The sequence below is a fragment of the Pelmatolapia mariae genome, linkage group LG20 (genome assembly GCF_036321145.2).
Source record: "Pelmatolapia mariae isolate MD_Pm_ZW linkage group LG20, Pm_UMD_F_2, whole genome shotgun sequence".
Classification (NCBI taxonomy): domain Eukaryota; kingdom Metazoa; phylum Chordata; class Actinopteri; order Cichliformes; family Cichlidae; genus Pelmatolapia; species Pelmatolapia mariae.
In genome coordinates this window covers 32,417,887-32,440,617 of record NC_086244.1, presented here as the reverse complement: position 1 = coordinate 32,440,617, position 22,731 = coordinate 32,417,887, and the positions used below count along the sequence as shown (strand labels likewise).

At 40.2% G+C, this 22,731-nt stretch overlaps 1 protein-coding gene across 1 annotated transcript; it reads left to right on the top strand.

Annotated features, from left to right (window-relative positions):
• The first annotated feature begins 3,993 nt into the window (after window positions 1-3,993).
• impdh2 (IMP (inosine 5'-monophosphate) dehydrogenase 2) lies at window positions 3,994-21,859 on the top strand. The gene is made up of 14 exons (XM_063464537.1): window positions 3,994-4,465; window positions 6,113-6,161; window positions 8,808-8,909; window positions 8,998-9,072; window positions 9,340-9,546; window positions 9,860-9,947; window positions 12,234-12,433; window positions 12,799-12,889; window positions 13,180-13,275; window positions 19,373-19,516; window positions 19,783-19,927; window positions 20,271-20,414; window positions 21,121-21,204; window positions 21,493-21,859. Exons 1-14 carry the CDS (start codon window positions 4,368-4,370, stop codon window positions 21,512-21,514), a joined length of 1,545 nt encoding a protein of 514 aa, XP_063320607.1. The 5' UTR covers window positions 3,994-4,367; the 3' UTR covers window positions 21,515-21,859.
• The last annotated feature ends 872 nt before the right edge of the window (window positions 21,860-22,731 follow it).

Sequence of the window (22,731 nt, the reverse complement as noted above, 5' to 3'; positions counted from 1 at the left end):
TTCCTGCACATTGTGCTGTCAATGTGAATTAGAGGAGTCTTGTACACAGCAGGGGGTGGCTGTAACTCTGAAGGTAGAGAATCATCTGCTAACAGGAAGTTTTGATCGACTAATGGTGGTTCAATCCCTAGCTGCTCCAGTCTTCATATCAAATATCCTTGGTCAAGTTCCTAACCCTAAGTTGCTCTCTGATGCATCCGTCAGAGTATTAATGTGTGTGTGAGAATGTTAGATATAAAGCACTTAGGCATACAAAAAAAAAGCTTTGATGAATGGGTGCATGAAGCGTGTTGTATAAAGCACTTTGAGTGCTCTCAGAGAGTAGAAAAGCGCTATATAAGAAAAAGTCCATTTACCAGAGGTCATTCCTACACCTGCAGTGTGTCATTATTTTGTTTCCAACACAGTCATACCGGTAATAAAGCAAAAAAACAACAAAAACCTTTTTAAGGTTCAAAGGTTTTCTGTATTGGTATATTAAAAAAATAATCTGATAAATGCAACCTCAGGTGAACTAATCTTCTAATTATTAGGAAAAATACAGAAGGTAAGTAGGAGTTTGGAGTCCACAGGACATGGACACCTTGCAGTCATTGGTATACAGAGGAGGCAATTGTTGACTCAAAGTATTCTAGTGTAGGATGTGAGGTTAGACACACACAGTGAAAATACAGAGTGCAGCAAACATTCAGTCCATTAACACAAAAACAAATAATGCTGCTAAACAAAAGCTTCAGCTGAGACTGTCGCAGGATCTTGTAACATGACTGATCACAAGCACAGCAGCTAATCTACAACAGAATGACTGACAAAATAATAAAGGTGCCTCATCTGAAACCTCATGACTGCACTGCTGTAGCTGGACCTACAGAGAGTTATGCATACAGTGGCTTGCAAAAGTATTCGGCCCCCTTGAACTTTTCCACATTTTGTCACATTACAGCCACAAACATGAATCAATTTTATTGGAATTCCACGTGAAAGACCAAAACAAAGTGGTGTACACGTGAGAAGTGGAACGAAAATCATACATGATTCCAAACATTTTTTACAAATAAATAACTGAAAAGTGGGGTGTGCGTAATTATTCAGCCCCCTGAGTCAATACTTTGTAGAACCACCTTTTGCTTCAATTACAGCTGCCAGTCTTTTAGGGTATGTCTCTACCAGCTTTGCACATCTACAGACTGAAATCCTTGCCCATTCTTCTTTGCAAAACAGCTCCACAGCTGCCCTGTGACGGCCTTTGAGGTTGTCTAAGAGAATATTGGGAGCAACAACACCATGAAGTCCAAAGAACACACCAGACAGGTCAGGGATAAAGTTATTGAGAAATTTAAAGCGGGCTTAGGCTACAAAAAGATTTCCCAAGCCTTGAACATCCCACGGAGCACTGTTCAAGCGATCATTCAGAAATGGAAGGAGTATGGCACAACTGTAAACCTACCAAGACAAGGCCGTCTACCTAAACTCACAGGCCGAACAAGGAGAGCGCTGATCAGAAATGCAGCCAAGAGGCCCATGGTGACTCTGGACGAGCTGCAGAGATCTACAGCTCAGGTGGGGGAATCTGTCCATAGGACAACTATTAGTCGTGCACTGCACAAAGTTGGCCTTTATGGAAGAGCGGCAAGAAGAAAGCCATTGTTAACAGAAAACCATAAGAAGTCCCGTTTGCGGTTTGCCACAAGCCATGTGGGGGACACAGCAAACATGTGGAAGAAGGTGCTCTGGTTAGATGAGACCAAAATGGAACTTTTTGGCCAAAATGCAAAACGCTATGTGTGGCGGAAAACTAACACTGCACATCACTCTGAACACACCATCCCCACTGTCAAATATGGTGGTGGCAGCATCATGCTCTGGGGGTGCTTCTCTTCAGCAGGGACAGGGAAGCTGGTCAGAGTTGATGGGAAGATGGATGGAGCCAAATACAGGGCAATCTTGGAAGAAAACGTCTTGGAGTCTGCAAAAGACTTGAGACTGGGGCGGAGGTTCACCTTCCAGCAGGACAACGACCCTAAACATGAAGCCAGGGCAACAATGGAATGGTTTAAATCAAAACATATCCATGTGTTAGAATGGCCCAGTCAAAGTCCAGATCTAAATCCAATCGAGAATCTGTGGCAAGATCTGAAAACTGCTGTTCACAAACGCTGTCCATCTAATCTGACTGAGCTGGAGCTGTTTTGCAAAGAAGAATGGGCAAGGATTTCAGTCTCTAGATGTGCAAAGCTAGTAGAGACATACCCTAAAAGACTGGCAGCTGTAATTGAAGCAAAAGGTGGTTCTACAAAGTATTGACTCAGGGGGCTGAATAATTACGCACACCCCACTTTTCAGTTATTTATTTGTAAAAAATGTTTGGAATCATGTATGATTTTCGTTCCACTTCTCACGTGTACACCACTTTGTATTGGTCTTTCACGTGGAATTCCAATGACATTGATTCATGTTTGTGGCTGTAATGTGACAAAATGTGGAAAAGTTCAAGGGGGCCGAATACTTTTGCAAGCCACTGTAAACTAATGCTACCAACCCTCAATGAACTGAATCAACTCTGTAAAAAAAGTAGGCCAAAATTCTTCCACAACAATGTGAGAGAGACTAATAAACCCATAAAGAGAATGAATGCTTCAAGTTTATGGCTGCCAAACTTTCTACGTGCTACTGAATAGCATGCTCCCTTTACACACTGCTGAAGTTAACTCAAACGATTTTATTTTTGTCCTGATACATAAAACTTGACAATTAAGAAATGTTTTGAGAGAGTCTTTCAATGAAGACATACACGTTTTGTTAATAAATATACATATAAACAGGATTAAAATGATATATTCACAATCACTGTAATTTCTTGGGCACTGCATTGTTGACACACAGTGTAGAAACCCTACGCTGACATTATCAGATTGGCACCTTGTTAAGTGCAAGGCCCACAGCGTCTGCTACAGCCTAAAATAGATAAGTGTAGTAGTGGGCCAAGATGATATCCACTGCCCCACTGCTCTGCTTGACCTTGCATGTGTCCTGGTTTCATATTTACACAGTAACATAGCTTGTATAGGGGGAAGAGGGCACCCTCAAGTGTTTACTTGGAGCAGGCACATTTTTCACTTTACAACAGTGTGTGGGGCTGATGATTGAGCTCAGCATATATGGGTAAACTATTTTATTATCTCTGTATGTCAGCAGTGCCCACTAGCTGAAGAAATGTAAGGCAACACTTCCTGAAGAAGAAGGATTTAAAAATAAAAAAATTATTTTAATTAAAAAAAAACCCAGTCATTTATAGACTACTAACTGACCAGCAAGCTCGTTGTATGAGCTGTCAACTTGACGAATAAACTTACCAGATTAAAGAATAAACTTTGTTACTATTGTAATAATTTAAAATATGTAACCACCATAGGTTACAACTTGTAGTCTAAGCATTTATTTAAACATGTCCTTCCCTCCTTAGCAACTCTTGTTTCCACCTGGAACTTTTAAAAGGTGCTCAGGATACCTGGGGACTCTTTTGGTTTGAACACCTTCGGAAAAAAAAAACAACCCCCCCCACCCCCCCCCCAAAAAAAACAAAACAAAAAAAACAAAAAAACAAAGGTTGGAAAAGACGCTATCGCATTTAATGTGTCACTCGTTAACTTGTAAACTCCAGCCTTGTTAGGCATCATTACATTTAAATAATATGAATTGAAATAATTATTTTCTGTTGGGATAACCTTGCCATACTATGTTTTATCTCCCAGTGTACCCTGTAGGCTACAAACTAGAAACACAAACAAACAGAAATCAGTGCAGCTGGATTTAGGCAGCATTGGAGCCCTAAAAATGTCAGAAATCTGTGTGTTATCTTCAAAGGGTCTACAAGTCACCCGTATTCGAGTAAATACAACTTTGTGTGAATACTGAAGAGAAGCTTCATTAAATCCTCCAGCAATTATATATATGAGGGGGCGGGTCTTCCGGATGTGACGCCAGTGTCGGAAACGCTGTCAGACGGGAGTGATGCACGTGCTGGAGTTAGCTGCAGAGAGAACATGAGCACTTGTCTGTTGGGGTTGAAGAGGCTCGAAAAAGCAGCGAATATCTCTCACGGTACCGTTTTCTGGTCCTCTTCTTTTCATTAGCACACGCTCAGACTGCTAAGAGGGCGCACGGAGGAGCCTGACGACGCACTGAAGGGTAACTGAACGAGGAGGAGAGCAGCTCGCGGCGCGAAAGAGGAAAGTTCTCGGTGTCTGAGCCGGTGCGGGTTGAGAGAGTGTTTGTGTGTTTCTGTATGCGCACCTCGGCAGCTTGTTAGGGTGATTTATTTATAGTCGAAGGCTGATAAGAGGACTGGTGAAGGCTGTTTGAACAGCATGGCGGACTACCTGATCAGCGGGCAAACCGGTTACGTCCCCGATGACGGGCTGACGGGACAGCAGCTGTTCAACGGAGGAGACGGACTCACATACAAGTAAGGACCTTATCTCTATACCTGTATCCCTGGTAAGCAGGCCAAGTTAACGCCAATCCTTTTGTATGGCTTTGTGTGCACCTCCCTGTATTAGACGTGTTGCCAAAGTCGGACTGGGCTAGCTAAGTTTGTACGTAAGTGGTTCATGTTTCTCAAAAGACATTCTACTAATATTATCAAGCGAAAACCAGGGTGTTACTTAATTGTAGCATTTATTATCGTGTAATAGGTGCATTATTGCTAGGGCTTACTTTTAGCTCAACGGGGATAGCGCCCCCTCAAAAAAGAGAGGATCCTACATTTCCCAGAATGCAATCAGTTTCAAGAACAAGAATTTGTTTTTGTGTGCCTGTGTTTTGCGTTGTTGTTGGGTTTTTTTGTTTGTTTGTTTTGTTTTCAAGCAAGTCTAGTGGCATTTAAATATGAACTCGCTGTTTAAATTTCGCGCCTTTTGAAAATCTGCGCAGGATTGAACGTTTCACGGTGAATCCACTGCCACTGTGTAACTGTGCAGCTGTATGTATTAGCAGGGAAATCCCAGCAAAATTGTTCAGTGAGGTTTTGAAAGTCTCTATAAATTTTAATTGTTTTCACTTCATAAATCGCGCATTGTGCGTCAAAGAATCACTGGTGCCCTTCTAAGCTAATAATACTGGACCAATCTGAGTTGAAGCCTATTGGAAATTAGAGGGGTGAACAGTCCTTCGGTGCACACACTTGCCCTAAATTTAGGCTCTGGCTCATGCAGTCCTGTGTTGTTATGCTGGATCCTGTGGACCCTGGCTATATTTAGAACGTCGGCCCGGTAGTCCTCTGCACAACAAAAACTGTTTATTCTTTAATGAAATTGCTTTTTACTCAGCAGGAAAAACTAAGAATCTGATTCACTGATTATCAAATCATCTACAAGATGACTCTGAAACTTTTCAGCTTTTTCTGTTTTTCCCCCCCAAAAATCTGAATGTAATTATTTCTGACAACCAACCAGTAACCAAGCAATCCAAAATCCAGTGATGAATTAAAACTATTTTTTAAGCAATTAAAGATTTCAAAACTGTTATATAATACAAACAAAATAAAATGAAAGCAAACACTGTGTTTTAGTGTTTTTTCTTTTTTTTCTAAATGGGTAAGAAAATAAAGCTGTATCAGCGAATCCTTTGACCCACTGGTTTAATCGATTTTAAATGCTGTTCATGCATAATAAAGTGCAGTGGCTTAATGACACACATTTTCTCAGGTCGCATGGATGAACGTGCTTTCATACCCTTAGTCTGTTTCTGGGCCTCTTTGCCTCTACTCTGCTCCATGTATGCTCTGCAGTCTTGTGAACATGACACTCACTGACGATCCCCGTCCAAGAAATTCATGTTATGTCCAGTTTGCAGTTGCATAAGATGTGTTCTTTTCTCAAATGCCATAACTATTTCTGAGCTTAAAAAATCACCTGCTCAATATTTACTCAGTCATGTTCACTATTTACAAAAAATACTTACATTTACAATTAGTGTATTATTCCTTTTAACTCTTGGAGTGAAGCCAGTTTAGTCAGACATCGGGGGTTAAAGTGTTTGACATCTCAAAAGAACTGTAGGCTGAAAAGATCTAAACTTTTTTCTGCCTTAACTGTTTTTGTTTCTCCCCCAGTGACTTCCTGATTCTGCCAGGCTACATTGACTTCACTGGTGATCAAGTGGTGAGTTGAGTCGACAGATGAATAATTGCCAACATGCAAAATCTGGTTAAAGCTGATGTTGTGGTATTATACTAATCCAAGCTGGATAATGTTCAGGGTGGGAGCATATGAGGTGAGAGTGAGGATTATGAGCTGTGTGCCTCCCATCTCTAATGTTATCTCACAGTGCTTCCATAAATCGCACAGTTTGTTTTCACTTTAAAGAGACTCTGTAACTTTTTCTAAATGCTGTCACTGTGACGTTCAGGGGATACCAACTAACTACAAAACTGGCAAACCGAGGTGGGGGCACACCTATCTAAAGTTTACTAACTTTAGCCTTCATGAGCTGCTGGTCATACCAGACCAAGTAAGGTTGTAGCAGAGAAACTCCTGTGTTTATTGCTCTGGAATGTTGTGCTCTGAGAAATGTCACCAAAGGCTGCACCAGCATAAACCCATACAGCACCGTGGCTCACAAGGTTAAAGGCGTCTGGGGGGGCAGGAAAGCTGATAGTGTGTTTGATTGAAATGACCATTCCTCTAAGGTGGTTAAGTTACTTCTACTTCTTTTTATCTTATTACTTCTACTTTTTGTCCTTCTCTCTGTAAACACAATAACTTGAGAAGTATCGAATGAGTTCTTAGTAGAGGTGTAGAGTGGGGTCATGTTATTAGCTTAGTCATTGTCTTAATGATTTGTTGGTTGAAAATTGACAAAAAGCCTTATAACTTAGAAACTATGATTCTTACAAGTGTGGTGTGTATTCTTAACATATAGAAAGTACATTATAAAGATTTAAATTATGTCACCTTTGTCCTTTGACTTCTCATTCAAGGTCAATAGATTGATCTGAAGGTCTAGAGCTACATAAAATGACAGGCAACATTTTGTCGACATGGGATATTTTTGAGTACATTGATTCATTTTATTATGAACTTTTTATGTAGAGTACAATAACAGGTTATAACTGTTTTAATACAAAACAATTCGAATACATGTGCAGCATTCCTGAATACATTTTTCTTTTTTAAGCAAAAACTCGTCATCTAAGCTTTTAATTTGCTCTTTATTATTAAACAGTTAAACTAATTTTACCAAACAGTACAATGAATGTTACAGATGTACTATAGCCACATAAACACAATTATTCTTAAAATTAGGTGAAGTATATTAAAATGGGTTTCAACAGTGCAAAAACCAAAAGCATGCACTTTGCACTTGTTTTTACTGTACTACACACTCCAGTACGTTGAAAAAGAACAAAGGAGAAAAATGAATACATAGAAAACACAATACTAGTCCTAAAGTAAATACTGGCTAGAGACTGAGCTGCCTTGGTGGAGGTTTGCGCTCTTGGAGTCTGTCTTGTTCATCTTAGACTTAGTTCATGCAACATCATAACCACATTTGTGTCAGAGCTGCAGTTCCCTTTTGTCATTGACATAGAAAGCAACAGTCCGACCAAATATATGTGTAACTTGGTTAATATGCATCCTTTTTACAATGCACATTTAAACAATAGCTCTGAACTATTTTCCTTTTTTTTTTTTTTTTTTTCTTTTTAGCTAGTTTTGGTGTGTTCATGTTTGGACTGGACTGTTGTAACGAAGGAATTTCTTCTATGGTGATTTTAGGTGGCTCAGCATGTTGAGATATGCTGTATAAGCATTCCTTATGTTCTTTTAGTTTTAGGGTGACTGATGCATTGCTCTTGCATTTCACTGAGCAAGCATTCACTAGGACTGTTAGAGTTTGGAGGCCTATCACCATGACCCCACAAAACAGGTTTTTGGGTATAATTCAAGAGTTTTGCACAAATGTCTATTAAAATAAAAGTAAATAATAGACAATGTATTTCAAAAAGGATAAAAGTCACTTGCATCTCTCATGTGGCTTTGAATTGAAACTGAGCATTTAGTCCACTTTGTCAAAAATAGTTTGTATCAGAAGATGTAAAATAAAAAAAATTGTCTGGTCCTTTTCCACCATAAGAACATGTTAAATTTACTCCACAGTCACACGGATTAAAAACAGTATGTTGTGTCCTACTGACATATACTATTGAAGCATAGCTGTAAGTATAAGTACTTCTCTCAGCTGGAAAACAGTCAGATGGCGGTAAAACACCTCAGACGACATGATTGTCCTGTAAGTTGAAAGAAATGTCAGTGCCATTCAAAAATCTGTTTAGTTGCCTTTCTTCGCTTCAAATATTTAACTATCTAAACCAGGGGTCCCCAATCCCAGTCTGCGAGGGCCGGTGTCCCTGCAGGTTTTAGATCTCACCCTGGGTCAACACACCTAAATCACATGATTAGTTCATTACCAGGCCTCTGGAGAACTTCAAGACATGTTGAGAAGGTAATTTATCCATTTAAATCAGCTGTGATGGATCAAGGACACATCTAAAACCTCCAGGGACACCGGCCCTTGTGGACTGAGATTGGGGACCCCTGATCTAAACACGCACAGAACATGACATGACATGTTTTGTGCTGGTATGTTGTAACAAACTGATACATAGCGTCAAGTGTTTTAATGTCCAAAAAATGTGATGATGTAATGCCACAACCATTAAACTGAAACTGGTTAAATATTTCCACCTCTGCTTACCCCACTGTGTGAGGCTTGAAAGGTTAAACTGAGTGTTTCTATGTATGTAGGACCTGACATCAGCGCTCACCAAAAAAATCACCATGAAGACCCCCTTCGTCTCCTCTCCTATGGACACTGTCACTGAAGCCAACATGGCCATCGCTATGGCAGTGAGTATAACAACCAAAGGCATTTATTGTTCTGCCATCACATCTGGCCATCCTCAGGCACACACGCATGTGTTATCTCTCCTTGCAGCTAACAGGTGGTATAGGCTTCATTCACCACAACTGCACTCCAGAGTTCCAGGCTAATGAAGTCCGCAAAGTCAAGGTAGTGATTCTGTGTTCAGTCTCTCTCTCGTCTTTTTTTTTTTTTTTTTTTTGCATGTTTATTTTCATCTTTCTTGACTCATGTGTCTTTTTTTGTGTGCACGTGTAGAGCAGTGTATTTGTCAGCTTCCCAGCTTATAGAGTATAGGCAGTGATTCCTTTATGTTCCCTTCACTGCTCCTTTTTTTTTTTTGCTCCCTCTTTATTTTTCCACATCCCCATCCTGTTTTTTCCCCTCCTCATTTCCTTCCTTCCCTTCCTCCTCCAGCGATATGAGCAGGGCTTCATCACAGATCCTGTGGTGATGAGCCCCAACGAGCGAGTAAGGGATGTCTTCCAGGCCAAGGCACGCCATGGGTTCTGTGGCATCCCTGTCACAGATAACGGCAAAATGGGCAGCAAGTTGGTGGGCATCATCTCATCCAGAGACATCGATTTTCTGAAGGTGGAGGACCACGACCTTCCACTGAGTGAGGTGGGCATGCAAAAAAATTGGCCTTGATGAACCAACATTTTCATGACGTTGTGAGACTTCCGAGTCTTTAATGTTTTTTTTGCATTGTTGCACTCTAAGTACATTAAAGTGGAACGAGCAGAGGAACCCATTCTCCAATTTCCATTTAATTTTCATAATCATGCTGACAGAGTGGCAAACACATGGCACTTAAAGCATACACAGCTACAAATATATCTGCAAGATTTTTTTTTTTTTCTTGATCTTGAAATTTTACATCTCAAACTGCTCTAGAGACACTTTCTTAGAAACCTTTGTAATATTTTTCTCACAGGTGATGACAAAGCGAGAGGATCTGGTGGTCGCCCCCGCTGGAGTGACTCTGAAAGAAGCCAATGAAATCCTCCAGAGGAGTAAGAAAGGTGTGTAGGTTGTTTCGTGTAAGACCTGATAATATGACGATTAAGTCGGGCCAGTTGATCAGATTTTGTCCTTGATCATAATTTTGGCTTTCCACAATTGCGGGAACATGATTGACTGATAATGTGAATGTGTGCCCTGCTGGTTGAACACAAAGCAGTCCCTAAATCACTGCCTGACGGTGTGCCAGCACATACCAGTCACCGCTGTTTCCTGCATGCTGCAGCTTGAAGTTTCCTGGATGTACTCTGAATGAGTGACACTACAAAGACAGATAAACAACAGATATCAAACAGTCATAACAAATAGCAAAAGGCAAAGAGGTTGTTATTCTAAACAGATCTTCATCCATTGTTTGGAAATACTTTGGATTTAGTGCGATCTGCAAAGCAACAAACTTCTTCAACCACCTGAAAACACTTCACTAACTGTTAGGGCTGGACCATATCATACCGTTCACGGTAATACCGGTGTAATGTTGGGCAACGATAAGAAAATGAAAAATCACGATAGAATATGGGTAAAACGCGCACGCGCAGTGCCTTTGATTTCATACGCACACGGCGGAAAAAGCATGGCGGCGACGGAGAATGAGAAGGGCGAAGCGGATCGTTGAATGAAACAGATGAACCAGAATTGGTTTGTAAAAATGCTGCAACTTCAGTGGTGTGGAACTGGTTTAGCTTTCGTCCGTCAGATACACAACAAAGCACTATTTTTGGTAGAGCATGCTAGCGGGCCGTCGTTATTACCGTGTTTTTTGGAAACTACGGCACACTTAAAATCAATCGTTTGATTTTTCTGAAAATCGAAGTGCCCCTTATAATCCCGTGTGCCTTATGTATGAATTCTGGTTGTGTTTACTGACCTCGAAACGATTTTATGTGGTACACGGCGCTCGAAAATCTGTCAAATGTTTTAGTATGACTTTGCTAAGCACAAACCCCCACCGCTTGATGGATTGTCGGAGCATTACGGCTATTGTAGGCAGGCGCCTCGCGGAGTGATACGTACTGTGCTTCAACATAATATTACCGTATTGTGTGTGTATAACCTCTTTTTAAGTTTTGTGGATGTTATACATGATTATGCTGAGGATATGTCAGCCAATTTCCACTGGAAATGCCTTTTGGTTAAACTGTCAGCAAGGAATTTGCATTTGCACTGACTCATCCAGTGTCAGCGCAGACATCCATAAAGGGTGAACCTGAGGAGTCCATCAGCACATCTATCCGGGTTACAAAGACTCAATGAAATCACCAATACAACTGCATCGTCCAGTCAATGTAGGGGACAAAAGATATGTTATCCCCTCATGAAATTATTTTCCCAATGTGGGGTAGACCTGCACTGTAAACAAACTGTGGAAGGGGAAACAAATGGGATCTCACAGCCACTGTGTTCTGCTAGAGCTCCACCGATATATCAGCTGGCTGATGGATGAAATCGTAAAAACTAAAAAACAACTTTCAGCCATGTTAATGTTAATGTTGCACTGTTTGTCCACCAGAGGGCACTTTGTAACATCCCTGTTGGGGGCACCTAAGATCAAGCTGATCTAAGCAGAATTTTGCAGAGTGTAAATGAGTAACCCATGACTTGTAGTGACAGTAAAACAAGATCATTTTTAAACTGCTTTGTCATTATTTTCTCAGTAAGGATAAACTATGATCATAACTACACATAATAATTGTTATGGGAATCAGTTTCATGTGTCTGAAAGGGGAAAACCAAAATCAGCCAATGTTGGTTTTTAAATCGCCAAATATAGAGTAGAAATATTGTTATTGCTCTTAAAATCTTGTATCTGTTGGGCTCTCTTTGCTGAATTTTATTCACATATGTCATGCTGGTACAGTGAATAGAATGAGACTATTTTGCTTTGTGGAGATGTCTTTAGGTGAGATGAATGAACGTCTTATTGTTTTGCAAAGATTCTTAATAGGAATATAATGCAGTGTAAAAGTGACAGCAGTATTCTGTTTTTAAAATGATTTATTTTTCTTCCAAGAGATGCCATGACTCTAGTTGATGAGGATCAGTTTTATTTTTCTGTAATGATTTGTACATTAGCTGGAATGTAGCACAACACTGGATGTTAAAGCAGTGCTTTGTTTACATTACAGTGCAATAAGTTTTTGGCACAAAAATCTGTGAATAATCATGATTATAATTTTGGCTATCATCACGAAGCCCTATGATGGGGAAAAAATGTACCAAGGAACAGGGTAAGCTGCTTCTAAGTGCACAGCATGAGCATGCTTTCATGCCTTTGGTTCCTCCTGCAGGTAAATTGCCCATAGTGAATGAAGAGGGGTCCCTGGTGTCCATCATCGCTCGCACAGACTTGAAGAAGAACAGAGACTTCCCCTTAGCTTCCAAAGATTCTCGGAAACAGCTGCTGTGTGGTGCAGCCATCGGCACACACGATGACGACAAGTACCGGCTGGACCTGTTGGTGCAGAGCGGAGTGGATGTGGTTGTACTAGTAAGGACTTCTAATGTGCTTTTTAAAGGCGTGGAATGTTTGTAGTGCAAAGTTTGGGGGTAAATTAAGTCGTGTTGAAACTGGGGACGGGGCTTAAACTGGGACCAATTTTTGGTTTTGTCATGCAGGTAAGAGAGCTGCCTTGGTCCCCTGACAAATATTTAACTAAAACCACTTAATGAAACAGTGCATAACCATGGAATCAGAAAAGAAAATGCAGTCGCTTGGATGAAGGACAGAGTAGACCTGCCAATTACTGTTTAGAATACACTGTTTTTTGTTGTTAAGGGGTTATCTTCGATCTGGGTGAGTCTTCATGTCTTTGAATGGGAAGATCATGTTATGTTTCATCTCTCTACCTCCAGGACTCATCTCAGGGCAACTCGATCTTCCAGATCAATATGATCAAATATATTAAAGAAAAGTACCCCAACCTGCAGGTCATCGGTGGCAATGGTAACTTCACTTTACACACACTAACATTTTCATATGTAAAATATTCAGAGAAGGTGTTTTCTTTAATCACTATAGAATGGATGCTGTTTTCTATGTATGCACTTGTCAGAATGGTCTATGATAAAGGCATATTGTGGAAAGGGGGAGCGACACATCCTACATTTGTTCACAGTCAGTGGGCTTGAGTGTTGAAAACTCATGTCTTTGATTGTAATCGATGCTCATTGATCTGTTGCTTGTGGTGAAAATTACTGTTTTTTCTCCTCTGTGTCTCACCCTGTCTGTGGCAGTCGTGACTGCAGCTCAGGCCAAGAATCTGATTGATGCAGGAGTGGATGCACTGAGAGTGGGGATGGGCAGCGGCTCCATCTGCATCACGCAGGAAGGTGAGTGACTGAAGGCAAAACTGTACAGACAACAGGCACATCACTTCCTGCTTCCTTTTATAAAACGGCTCTCAGCCAGTCTGAAGCCTTTGATCTGTATGGTATAGCAGCTTCTGCTACAAAACAGCAGCAGTAAAGTTCTTCTGCAGCAAAAAACAATACTTAAAGTCTGCTTTGCTCGATGAATCCTAAAGCATGGACCAAACCAAGAATGGAAACCTAAACTTTCACCCTGTGTAGTATATCGTATTGAAGGACAATCAATTCTGTATTTTTGTGTACTTTATGAAATTCCTGATGGAAACGTGAGCATTTCCAGTTGCTTAGTTTGTTGACATTGTTTTGTTGCATTCAGGGGTAACTGTTGTTGACAGTTCTGACCCTTTCTACTATCTAATGTCTGATCATCTTTGTACATCATAGGCTGTGAAACATTTATGCTGCAGCTTCATTTTATTATAGAAAATATTGATCAATTATTATGGTTTCTGCATTGATTACTCAAATTGGGCATAAAGCTGCAGTGCTAGTGGACTTGAAGTCATCCTTTGTGAACTTGTCCTCTAAGTTAGACAATGTACAGCCTGCGGTACATGATTATGATTTTAAACTAATGTTCATTGAGATGTTTTATTTACACTGGGACATCTATTTAGTACTTAAGTTATGGTTCTGTGGAGCTGCTATTACTGTGTAGCAGGAGTTTGGGTTAGGAAGTTGAAGTTGTTGGTGGATATACTGCGGTCACTTTTTTGGGGGGAATGGGGCCTAGTGGGTGGGGGTGAGAGGTACTCCTCAGTTTGTTTGTTTTGCTTTTTGTATTTGTTTTATTTTTAATTTATTTCTTTAATCATGATACTGAATCTAGCCTGCTTTTCATACACTCCTTTTTTATTGATTTGGTGAAGAGTATCAGCATTACCCCATTAGCATCAGTTTTGTACTAATACTGAGATTCTTTTACTTAAAACTTGGTACACGTCAGGCTTTCCCACTCTCACCTTTACTTTTCGCTTTAGCAATAGAGCCTCTCGCAGCCACCTCTGTTCCAAGGGGTGACTTGTAGTGGCATAGTGCACAGGATTGCCTTATGTGCAGATGATTTATTATTATTATTATTTATTATTATTATGTTACAAATCCAACGATTCACCTATCTGCTATTAAGGAATCACTTTTGTGTCTTTCTCCCATAAACCTTGATACACAGGAGCTTAAACAAAACTGAGCTACCTTTCCGTCTAACTTTTTCTGGCTTTAAGTATTTAGGAGTGCATATCAAGCTCTGCAAGCTGCAAAGTTTAATCCTTTGTTGTAATAACCCTGTTGTAATTTCCTCTGGGGGGGTGGTATCAATTCCAGTGCCACCTTAATTCTGTCTCTGCCTTTGCTCTGGCCCCAGTCTGTAATAATCAGCCCCCCTCTTCCTTTCATATATGTGCAAGAAAATGAGTCAATGTTTCCATTATAATTTATTTTTTTTTTTTTTTTTGGAAAGACAACAATGTTCTCGGTTTTTAGTGATATGTCTTTTGTACAATTTGCCCTCATATTTATTCAGCTATTTTCAAATAACTGCAATTCACTGCATCCTCTGCTTCCCCAGAGTTTCCATGTCAGCCCCCCAAGCATTTGTGGGAGGACTTATTTGAGTTGAAATCTCACAGTAAGGCTCTTATCTCATGAATATATACTTTCATTACTGCACTGGGCAATTACTCAACCAAAAAGATCACTTCCAGTTGAGAAAAGGAACTGGGTCTTAAATTTGGGGAAGATTACTTGGAAAAAGTAATTGATAGTATTCATACCTCATCCTCATGTGCAAGACTCTTCCTTACTTAGTTTAAGACAGTAAATAGTCTTGATTTTGACAAATACAATCTAAAGTATATTCTGACAACCTCGACCTGTGCGGCAGATGTATTACCCCTCTGTGATTTAACTCGCCTGCCTTACACTTCAATCATACTGGACTTTTTGTTGGCACATCGTAGAATTTAGTGTTCCTCGAAAGCTCTTCACCCTCCAGCTACATCACTTTGGCTGAAAGATCCAATTCAGACTCAGAGGGTATGCTAGTGAGGTTTTATAGATGCAGCAGCCTTTTATCATTTATTTTAATTCCTTGAAAACCTTTGCACCTGGCTAATTGTGAGTATCACATTTTTATTTTATTTTTTTAAATATTAGGTCAGACTTTGGGATGAGGATTGGTTATAAGGTGTTTAGTTTGGTTTCCACAAAAGCTTCACAATGTTAATGGCTTGAACTGTATTGATTTATACCTTTTTATATCGCTTGTTTTTGTTGAGCCTGATATGTCAAACTAGATTAGATAAGAAAATTCTATAATTGGTATTTAAAAAACAAAACAAAACAAAAACGTACGAGCTGATCAGCAAACTCCAATGTAAACTTTGTGTAAAACAAACAGCGGTGCTACAATGAAAATCTACAGTAAAGCTACAGAAGTTAAAAAGCGTACGTGTGCAGACTGTGACTGAACCTGGTATGTTTAAATAAGGCAGCTTGTGGAAGGCTGACAGCAGCTGTCCTACTTTATATGGCAGCGATACCTGCAACAACAGGGGTGCGTCTAAAGGGGGGTATGGGGTGTACTAGAGCATATTTATTTCAAGACTAAAGTGACGTTATACTGCAGATTTAGATTAATATAAAATGTAAATTATGACTTAAATTGTACCAATATTTATGAATACAAATGAAAGCTTTTTCTTAATATATAGGCCACTAAGAATATACAAACCACTAAAACTCTCAGCCACTGACCTGGCATTGTTAGCTTGGACACTGAATTATAAGTAGTTGTTGTTATTATTGTTATTATTATTATTAACGTCACTCATCTGAAGGTCTGCTTTCTGCAGCAGAAAAAGTATCAAAGCACGGGGCCTCAGAAGATCTGAGAATTTTTATATGCTCGTGTTTCTTCATTGCACACAGCACATGCTCCTATAGAGGCTTACACACAGGCTCACACATCTACCTACATACATACATACATATTGCTATGTTTCTAATGATTTATTTTTGTAAATAAATAATTACAAAATATTTTTGTTAATGAGACAATACTTGGTTGAATTGGTTGAATGATTGATAGAATATGGAGAATATAAAATAATTGCTAGCTGCAGCTCTAATCCTGACTGTTTGCCTTTTGGAAATGAGGAAAGCTTTTCATTTAAACTCGGTTTAAATGTTGAAACTGAATCAGTCTGTCACTTTTATGAGTTTTGTTTGTCTGGTGTAGTGAAGCTCTGTCTCTGCTCCTTGTTTCTGACTGCACTTGTCTCTATGTTGACTATGATTCTTGTGATATCATTAGGCATTTCTTGTTCATTTCCTTTTGCTTGTATTCTGTTTTGCTATCATCTCCATCTTGCCATCTTCTTACCTTCTGCCTTCCTTTCTGTCTGCTTCCTGTTCTCTCCCCTACTTCTCACCCTGGTGTGTGTGGGTGTGTGCGTGTGTGCGTGTGTGTGTGCGTGCGTCAGCTCCCCTCAGTGTACCACCAGCTATAAAGCTCCACAGCCCCAAAACCCCAACCACTGTTACGGGATACTCCAGTAAGTTCCCCTGCTGGTGTGCACTAGGCTCGGTTTGGCTCCATCATCACAGTGTGTCTTTTCCCCCCACCCACCCCCACAGCCTGCTGCATTAATTGGGGTTCAGCTTTGCATCTGTAGGTGTAGTAGGGTTTTAGAAGTTGGCCTTTGGGGTTTTGGGGTTTTTGCTTGTTCGTGTGTCCACACTAATTTGTCGATCATGCTGAGTGAATGTTGCTCTTCTTCCACCCACTTTCCTGACCTTTTGATTTCTGTTTGAAGCCATCAGATCGAGACACAAATGTAAAGATACTATTGGTGAGATAGTGGCTGGGTTCAAAGGCCACTGCTTATTGTGTTAGGCGTCTCATCCATGTCTAACACACATTCCTAACATTGGAACAAAATCAAAAGCAGAGGATTACTAGATGGTGTGACTAGCTACCACAGGGTGTCTCTGTTCAGCACTTGTGGTCATGTTTGTGGGCTGGTTGGGACAGACTTTGCTTAAGGACATAAATGATAAGAATTAATCACCTTTGTCTACAATGTGTGGAAAGATGTTAAAGAAGTCGCTGCCACTGTTTTTGGCTGAAAATTAATCTGCACTCACCTGCTTTGTGGGCTCATTTCTGCTTTGACCCTGCTTTTCATGAGTCAAAACAGAGTAGAATAGTAAAGATTTGTAGCTTGAACCTGTTGAGCTTCATTGTTTTAGAGTACGGCCATTGCACATGATAACAGGTCCCTCTGAAACGTTTTTGGTTTTTTCACTTAATAGAAGCAGAGTAGAAAATAAATAGGGATCCAGTATTTCCCCACATAATCAGATTAAAGAACTGCCACTTTATTGAGCACTAGATTTTGACTCGTCTTGGTCTTAAGCTGGGGACACGAGTCCTTCCGCTCCGCAGCCTTGGTGAGCTTGGCAGTTTTTCTAGTTGTTCACCTGCTGGAGGCTGTGGTTTTGGTGGTTCTCCAGCTTGCAGCAGAAGCACTCTCTTCGCCAGCTGCAGTCCAAGATAGAGTCCGAGATCCTCTGTAGAGGGAGGCAGCTGATTGATATCAAGGGCTGCAACAACGACAACCCGGAAAGATTGAACAGCCAAAACCTGGTTGGCAGTAAATATACCTTGCTGGCCCACTCATCTAAAGTCTGTGTGGGGAAACACTGGAATCATTAGTGCTGGTAAGTACCTTGCAGTCCTGAGTTGGAAGGAAATGACGAGTTCAGCGGTTTAATAAAAGGAATTGGGATGTTGGGATATTTGTGTTTTGGCACTTTACTACTGTTGCTAAATATTAGAGTAGTTGATCTTTTGAAAAATGGCTTTGAAATCCACTGAAGAGTCCTCTGCAGCTACAGGCAGCGTGTATTATGAGAGTTTGATTCTTAGAGCAGTGTGGTATTTCTCTGCTGATGTGACAAATTTAACTTCCTCATTTTCACATTTAACAAACATAACAGACATGTTCCCAGTTTGTCTGCTCATTCACTTTGTTTCTTTTTTCTAAACGTTGAACAGTTTGTCCTATTATTAGTCAGTGGAGATTTTTTTCCTCTTGCCTACTCAAACTGTCAGACATATGAAAGAACAATGGTTAAATGATGGAAAAGCTGAATTTTCCAAACTGAGGCCAGTTCTTTAGCTAAATCTGTCATTGCGTGGTGTTATCGGCTGATTTTTAAGCAACTTAAACCACTTAAGCTTAAAGCTAGTTCTCCATACAACATGTGAAGAGCAGGTGTAAAGTAAAAATGTTGGCCATCACACAGCCTCTGTCACTGAAGACAACATTCTGCGTTTTCAAATAACAGACTGAAGCAATTCCCTGCATTGTTTACAGTTTGAATTCAATTCAGTTTTATTTATATAGCGCCAAATCCTAACAACAGTCACCTCAAGTCGCTTTATATTGTAAGGTAGACCCTAATACATTCAGAGAAAAAACCCAACAATCATATGACCCCCTATGAGCAAGCACTTCAGCGACAGTGGGAAGGAAAAACTCCCTTTTAACGGGAAGAAACCTCCAGCAGAACCAGGCTCAGGGAGGGGCGGTCATCTGCTGCAACTTGTTGGGGTCGCAGCAGATGGCCGCTGCGACCCCAACCGGTCGCATTGATGGACTGTTTTCTTCTGCTGGCTGTAAAGCTTGATTGATTTTTATTTTGATTAGAGTTTTTATTTTAATGACAAAATTACTTTTCATAAGGTTTTATCAGCCTGAGCTTGCTGCTAAAGGACACATTAGCAAGATGACGCATACTGCTAGGCTTACTCACAATTACATTAATGTGGATAGCTGAGTTGTGCTTGGTTTGGTGGTTTCAAGCTGCATAAGATTTTTAAAAGGCTCATATTAGCTAAAACCTCAGGATCAAGCTTAGTGAAGACCAGTTGGTGCATCTGGTTCCAGTTGTGTATTTACAGTAGTTGGAGGTTCTTTACAGGGCACCTTCCTCAGTTGTACCTGTTTAATCCACCTTCATCTGTTTTTTTTTCCTCCTCTCGCCTCGTCAGTGCTGGCATGTGGCAGACCCCAAGCCACAGCTGTCTATAAGGTTTCAGAGTATGCCAGGCGTTTTGGCATTCCGGTCATCGCTGACGGCGGCATCCAGACCGTTGGCCACATTGCAAAGGCCGTAGCACTTGGAGCATCCACAGGTATGGATTTGATCGTCAGGTGAACATGCACTGAAGCCATGTCGAACGAGAAAGAAAAACTTGATTTTTATCTTCTCGTTTTAACACTGAAGAACTGATTAAAGAATTTTAAGATGCTGATCCTGACTGTGGAAAGAGCAAATTTAAAAAACCCATCACCTCATTGTTGTAATCTCGGCACAAAATTTTATCTTTGACTTTTTTTTTTTTTTTTTTAATATGATAGAGTTAAATGTTTCAGTAACTTTCTTTTTCTGTGTGTCCAGTGATGATGGGTTCTCTGCTGGCTGCTACTAGTGAAGCTCCTGGTGAATATTTCTTCTCTGATGGCATCAGGCTGAAGAAATACCGTGGCATGGGCTCCCTGGACGCCATGGACAAAAACCTGGGCTCCCAGACCAGATACTTCAGGTATCAGTAATATAATAAGGGGCTGTCCAACTTACACAGCCAGTCTGCCTGTCACGTTGTTGGGCCTTTCTTTGCCAGTTTTCCCCAGCAGACAACACTTCCTCATTTCATTTTCAGTGGTTTGCAGAACACAGCTGTTGTACTGCTATGTGGTGGTAAAGAATGATGAGCCTGCTAGAAAAGTATGGCGCTGGCAACCCCAAACAAGCTTACAAAGATGTTCACTGAACAAACTGGTCTAAACAGGCTGTTGAAGTTGATATGCTATCAGTGAGCAGTAGGTTGCCTAACAAGGGGTTCTCTCTACACTACTCACTCCTTTCTCCCTCCTCTCCCCTCACAGTGAGAACGATAACATTAAAGTCGCTCAGGGTGTTTCCGGAGCTGTGCAGGACAAAGGCTCCATCCACAAGTTTGTTCCTTACCTGCTCGCTGGCATTCAGCACTCCTGCCAGGACATCGGAGCCAAAAGCCTAACCCAACTCAGGTAAAAACACAAACACGGATCTGTCAGTGTTAACGCTGCACTCTGAGAGCACTCAAACAGCCACACGAGAAGAAAAATGAATGTTTAAATACTCAGAAGCAAGCCAATAAAGCAAGTGATTAAATGTCCAGTGATATTTGAAGCACAAATCATGATCGATCAATCAATTATAATGGCTGTCTGGGCTTTCCCTGCAGTATGAATTTTACTGTGTCTAAATACACTGCTGTAAATGAACACTTTAATTTGTACATCATACAGAAAGAAGGTTTTTGAACTTTTTGTTGTTGTTGTTGCTTTTATCAGATAGCACAGCGGGGAGTAGACAGGAAAGCTGGGAGAGAATGTGGGGGAAGATGGGGGGCCAAACTGGTGCTCAACAAAAATCTTTGTTGTAGTTTTATTTTTATTTTTTTGCAGAAATGTTTTTGACGACAAATACATTCACAGTTATAGGAAAAAAAGAATTCATTATGAAGATTGAATCTGATGTGCTTGACACATTTTGTAAATCACATTCGTGTGATGTGGCTAACTAAGTACAGTCAGGTCTATTACAAATTGTATAACTTGACCATTAACTTGTATTTCACAGAAATTTGATGTCCAGCTTTATTCTTATTTCCTTAAGCTTTATATTGTACTTAATTTCTTACCACTGATATCTGCTGTCATCTAACAGCTGTTTTCTTTTTTCCTTCTCCAGAGCCATGATGTACTCTGGAGACCTGAAATTTGAAAAGAGAACAACATCAGCTCAGAAAGAAGGCGGAGTCCACAGCTTGCACAGGTACACACACACACACACACACACACACACACACACACACACACACACACACACACACACACACACACACACACACACACACACACACGGGTTTTGCTTAGTTTCATATTTCATGGTCTTCAAATTTCCTAGTTTCATGTCTTACCACAACCATACAAGCCTTCAGTTAAACTTCCTCTTTAGCGCCTGCATTCAGGCCACTGCTGCGTCTGTCTTAACAGGAAACCTCAGGGAGTATCGTGGATAAGTCGTGTGATCTTTTCTTCTCACACTCTCTTTCTCCCACAGTTACGAGAAACGTCTCTTTTAAGGAGAAGCTTGTCTTCTGATGGAGAATCCTTCCAACAGACATTATGCAAAAACACTACTTGCCAGATCATCTGATAGCTGTATTTGACGCACACCCACAACTACACTTCTCATTAGAGTAGTCTGTAAAGATCAACCTCTCTCAAACTCCACTCTTCCAGTGATCCATTAGTCTTCCTGCCAGTGTCATCTATGCATCGTCTGTTTTAAATGTGAAGGACGGAATTAAAGCATTTCAATGAGTGCACGGGTGATTGTGTCATGAAAATATCCAGTGCTTTTCATGTTGTTTCAAAGTATTTGAACCCTGCTGTGTCCATTTCAAGATGAAAAATGTCCAGTAATAAAGCATGTGTTTTTCATAAGTGGCTGTGGTCTGTTTTTGTTTAATTGAACAACTTTGCTAAAACTTTAAAGAATCCTTATCTAGTAACTCGTGCCCTGCACATTCTCATGTTACCTGAGGGAAGAGAAAAGAAAAGGATGTGCTGCAGCTTGTAGATGAGAAACTGTCTGTTCTAAACCGACCATTTAGTTTCTGTTCATCTAATGTAGGGAAGCAGTGAAGCCGACCCATTCATTTCAACTTTGTTAGTAGCGAGAGCTGACGGCCATCTGTGTGCCAGTTTCTACACACTTTATATCATCATCCACTCAATTTACTCCATTTAAATCAGACCTTAAAAACAGGCTTGTTTTAGATTAATTTCTAATTTTATGTTTGATAAAGAGGTCATAGGGATCTATACGAAATATTCTTTTTCAATCTGATTTGAAGAATTGTTTAAAATTTGTACATTTATATACTTAGCTGACCTGAGTAGGTTGCACTGAAGAACTGGAACTAAACATCCAACTTCAAAACTTAATGTAACAAACAGTTAAAAGCCTTTCAAAGTAATTCTTTGCAGTTTGCATCGGGACAGAGAATATTAATCAATCTTTACATGCTGTAAAGTTAAGGAGAACACACACACGAAAGCATCATGACGTTTATTTTGGTTTCCAGCAGTCCTGTGTGATTCTGCAAATTCTGGTATCAATCTGATACCTATCAAATACAGGGCCAGTATTGCCGATACAAACACAGGTACTGATACTTTAACATGTAAACGCAGCTTATTTAGGGGAGAGCAGTGTGTCATAATTTAAGAAATCCTCAATTTGCAAATTCTGAACACATTTTAATGACCACTAAATCCTTTTAATAAAACAGTT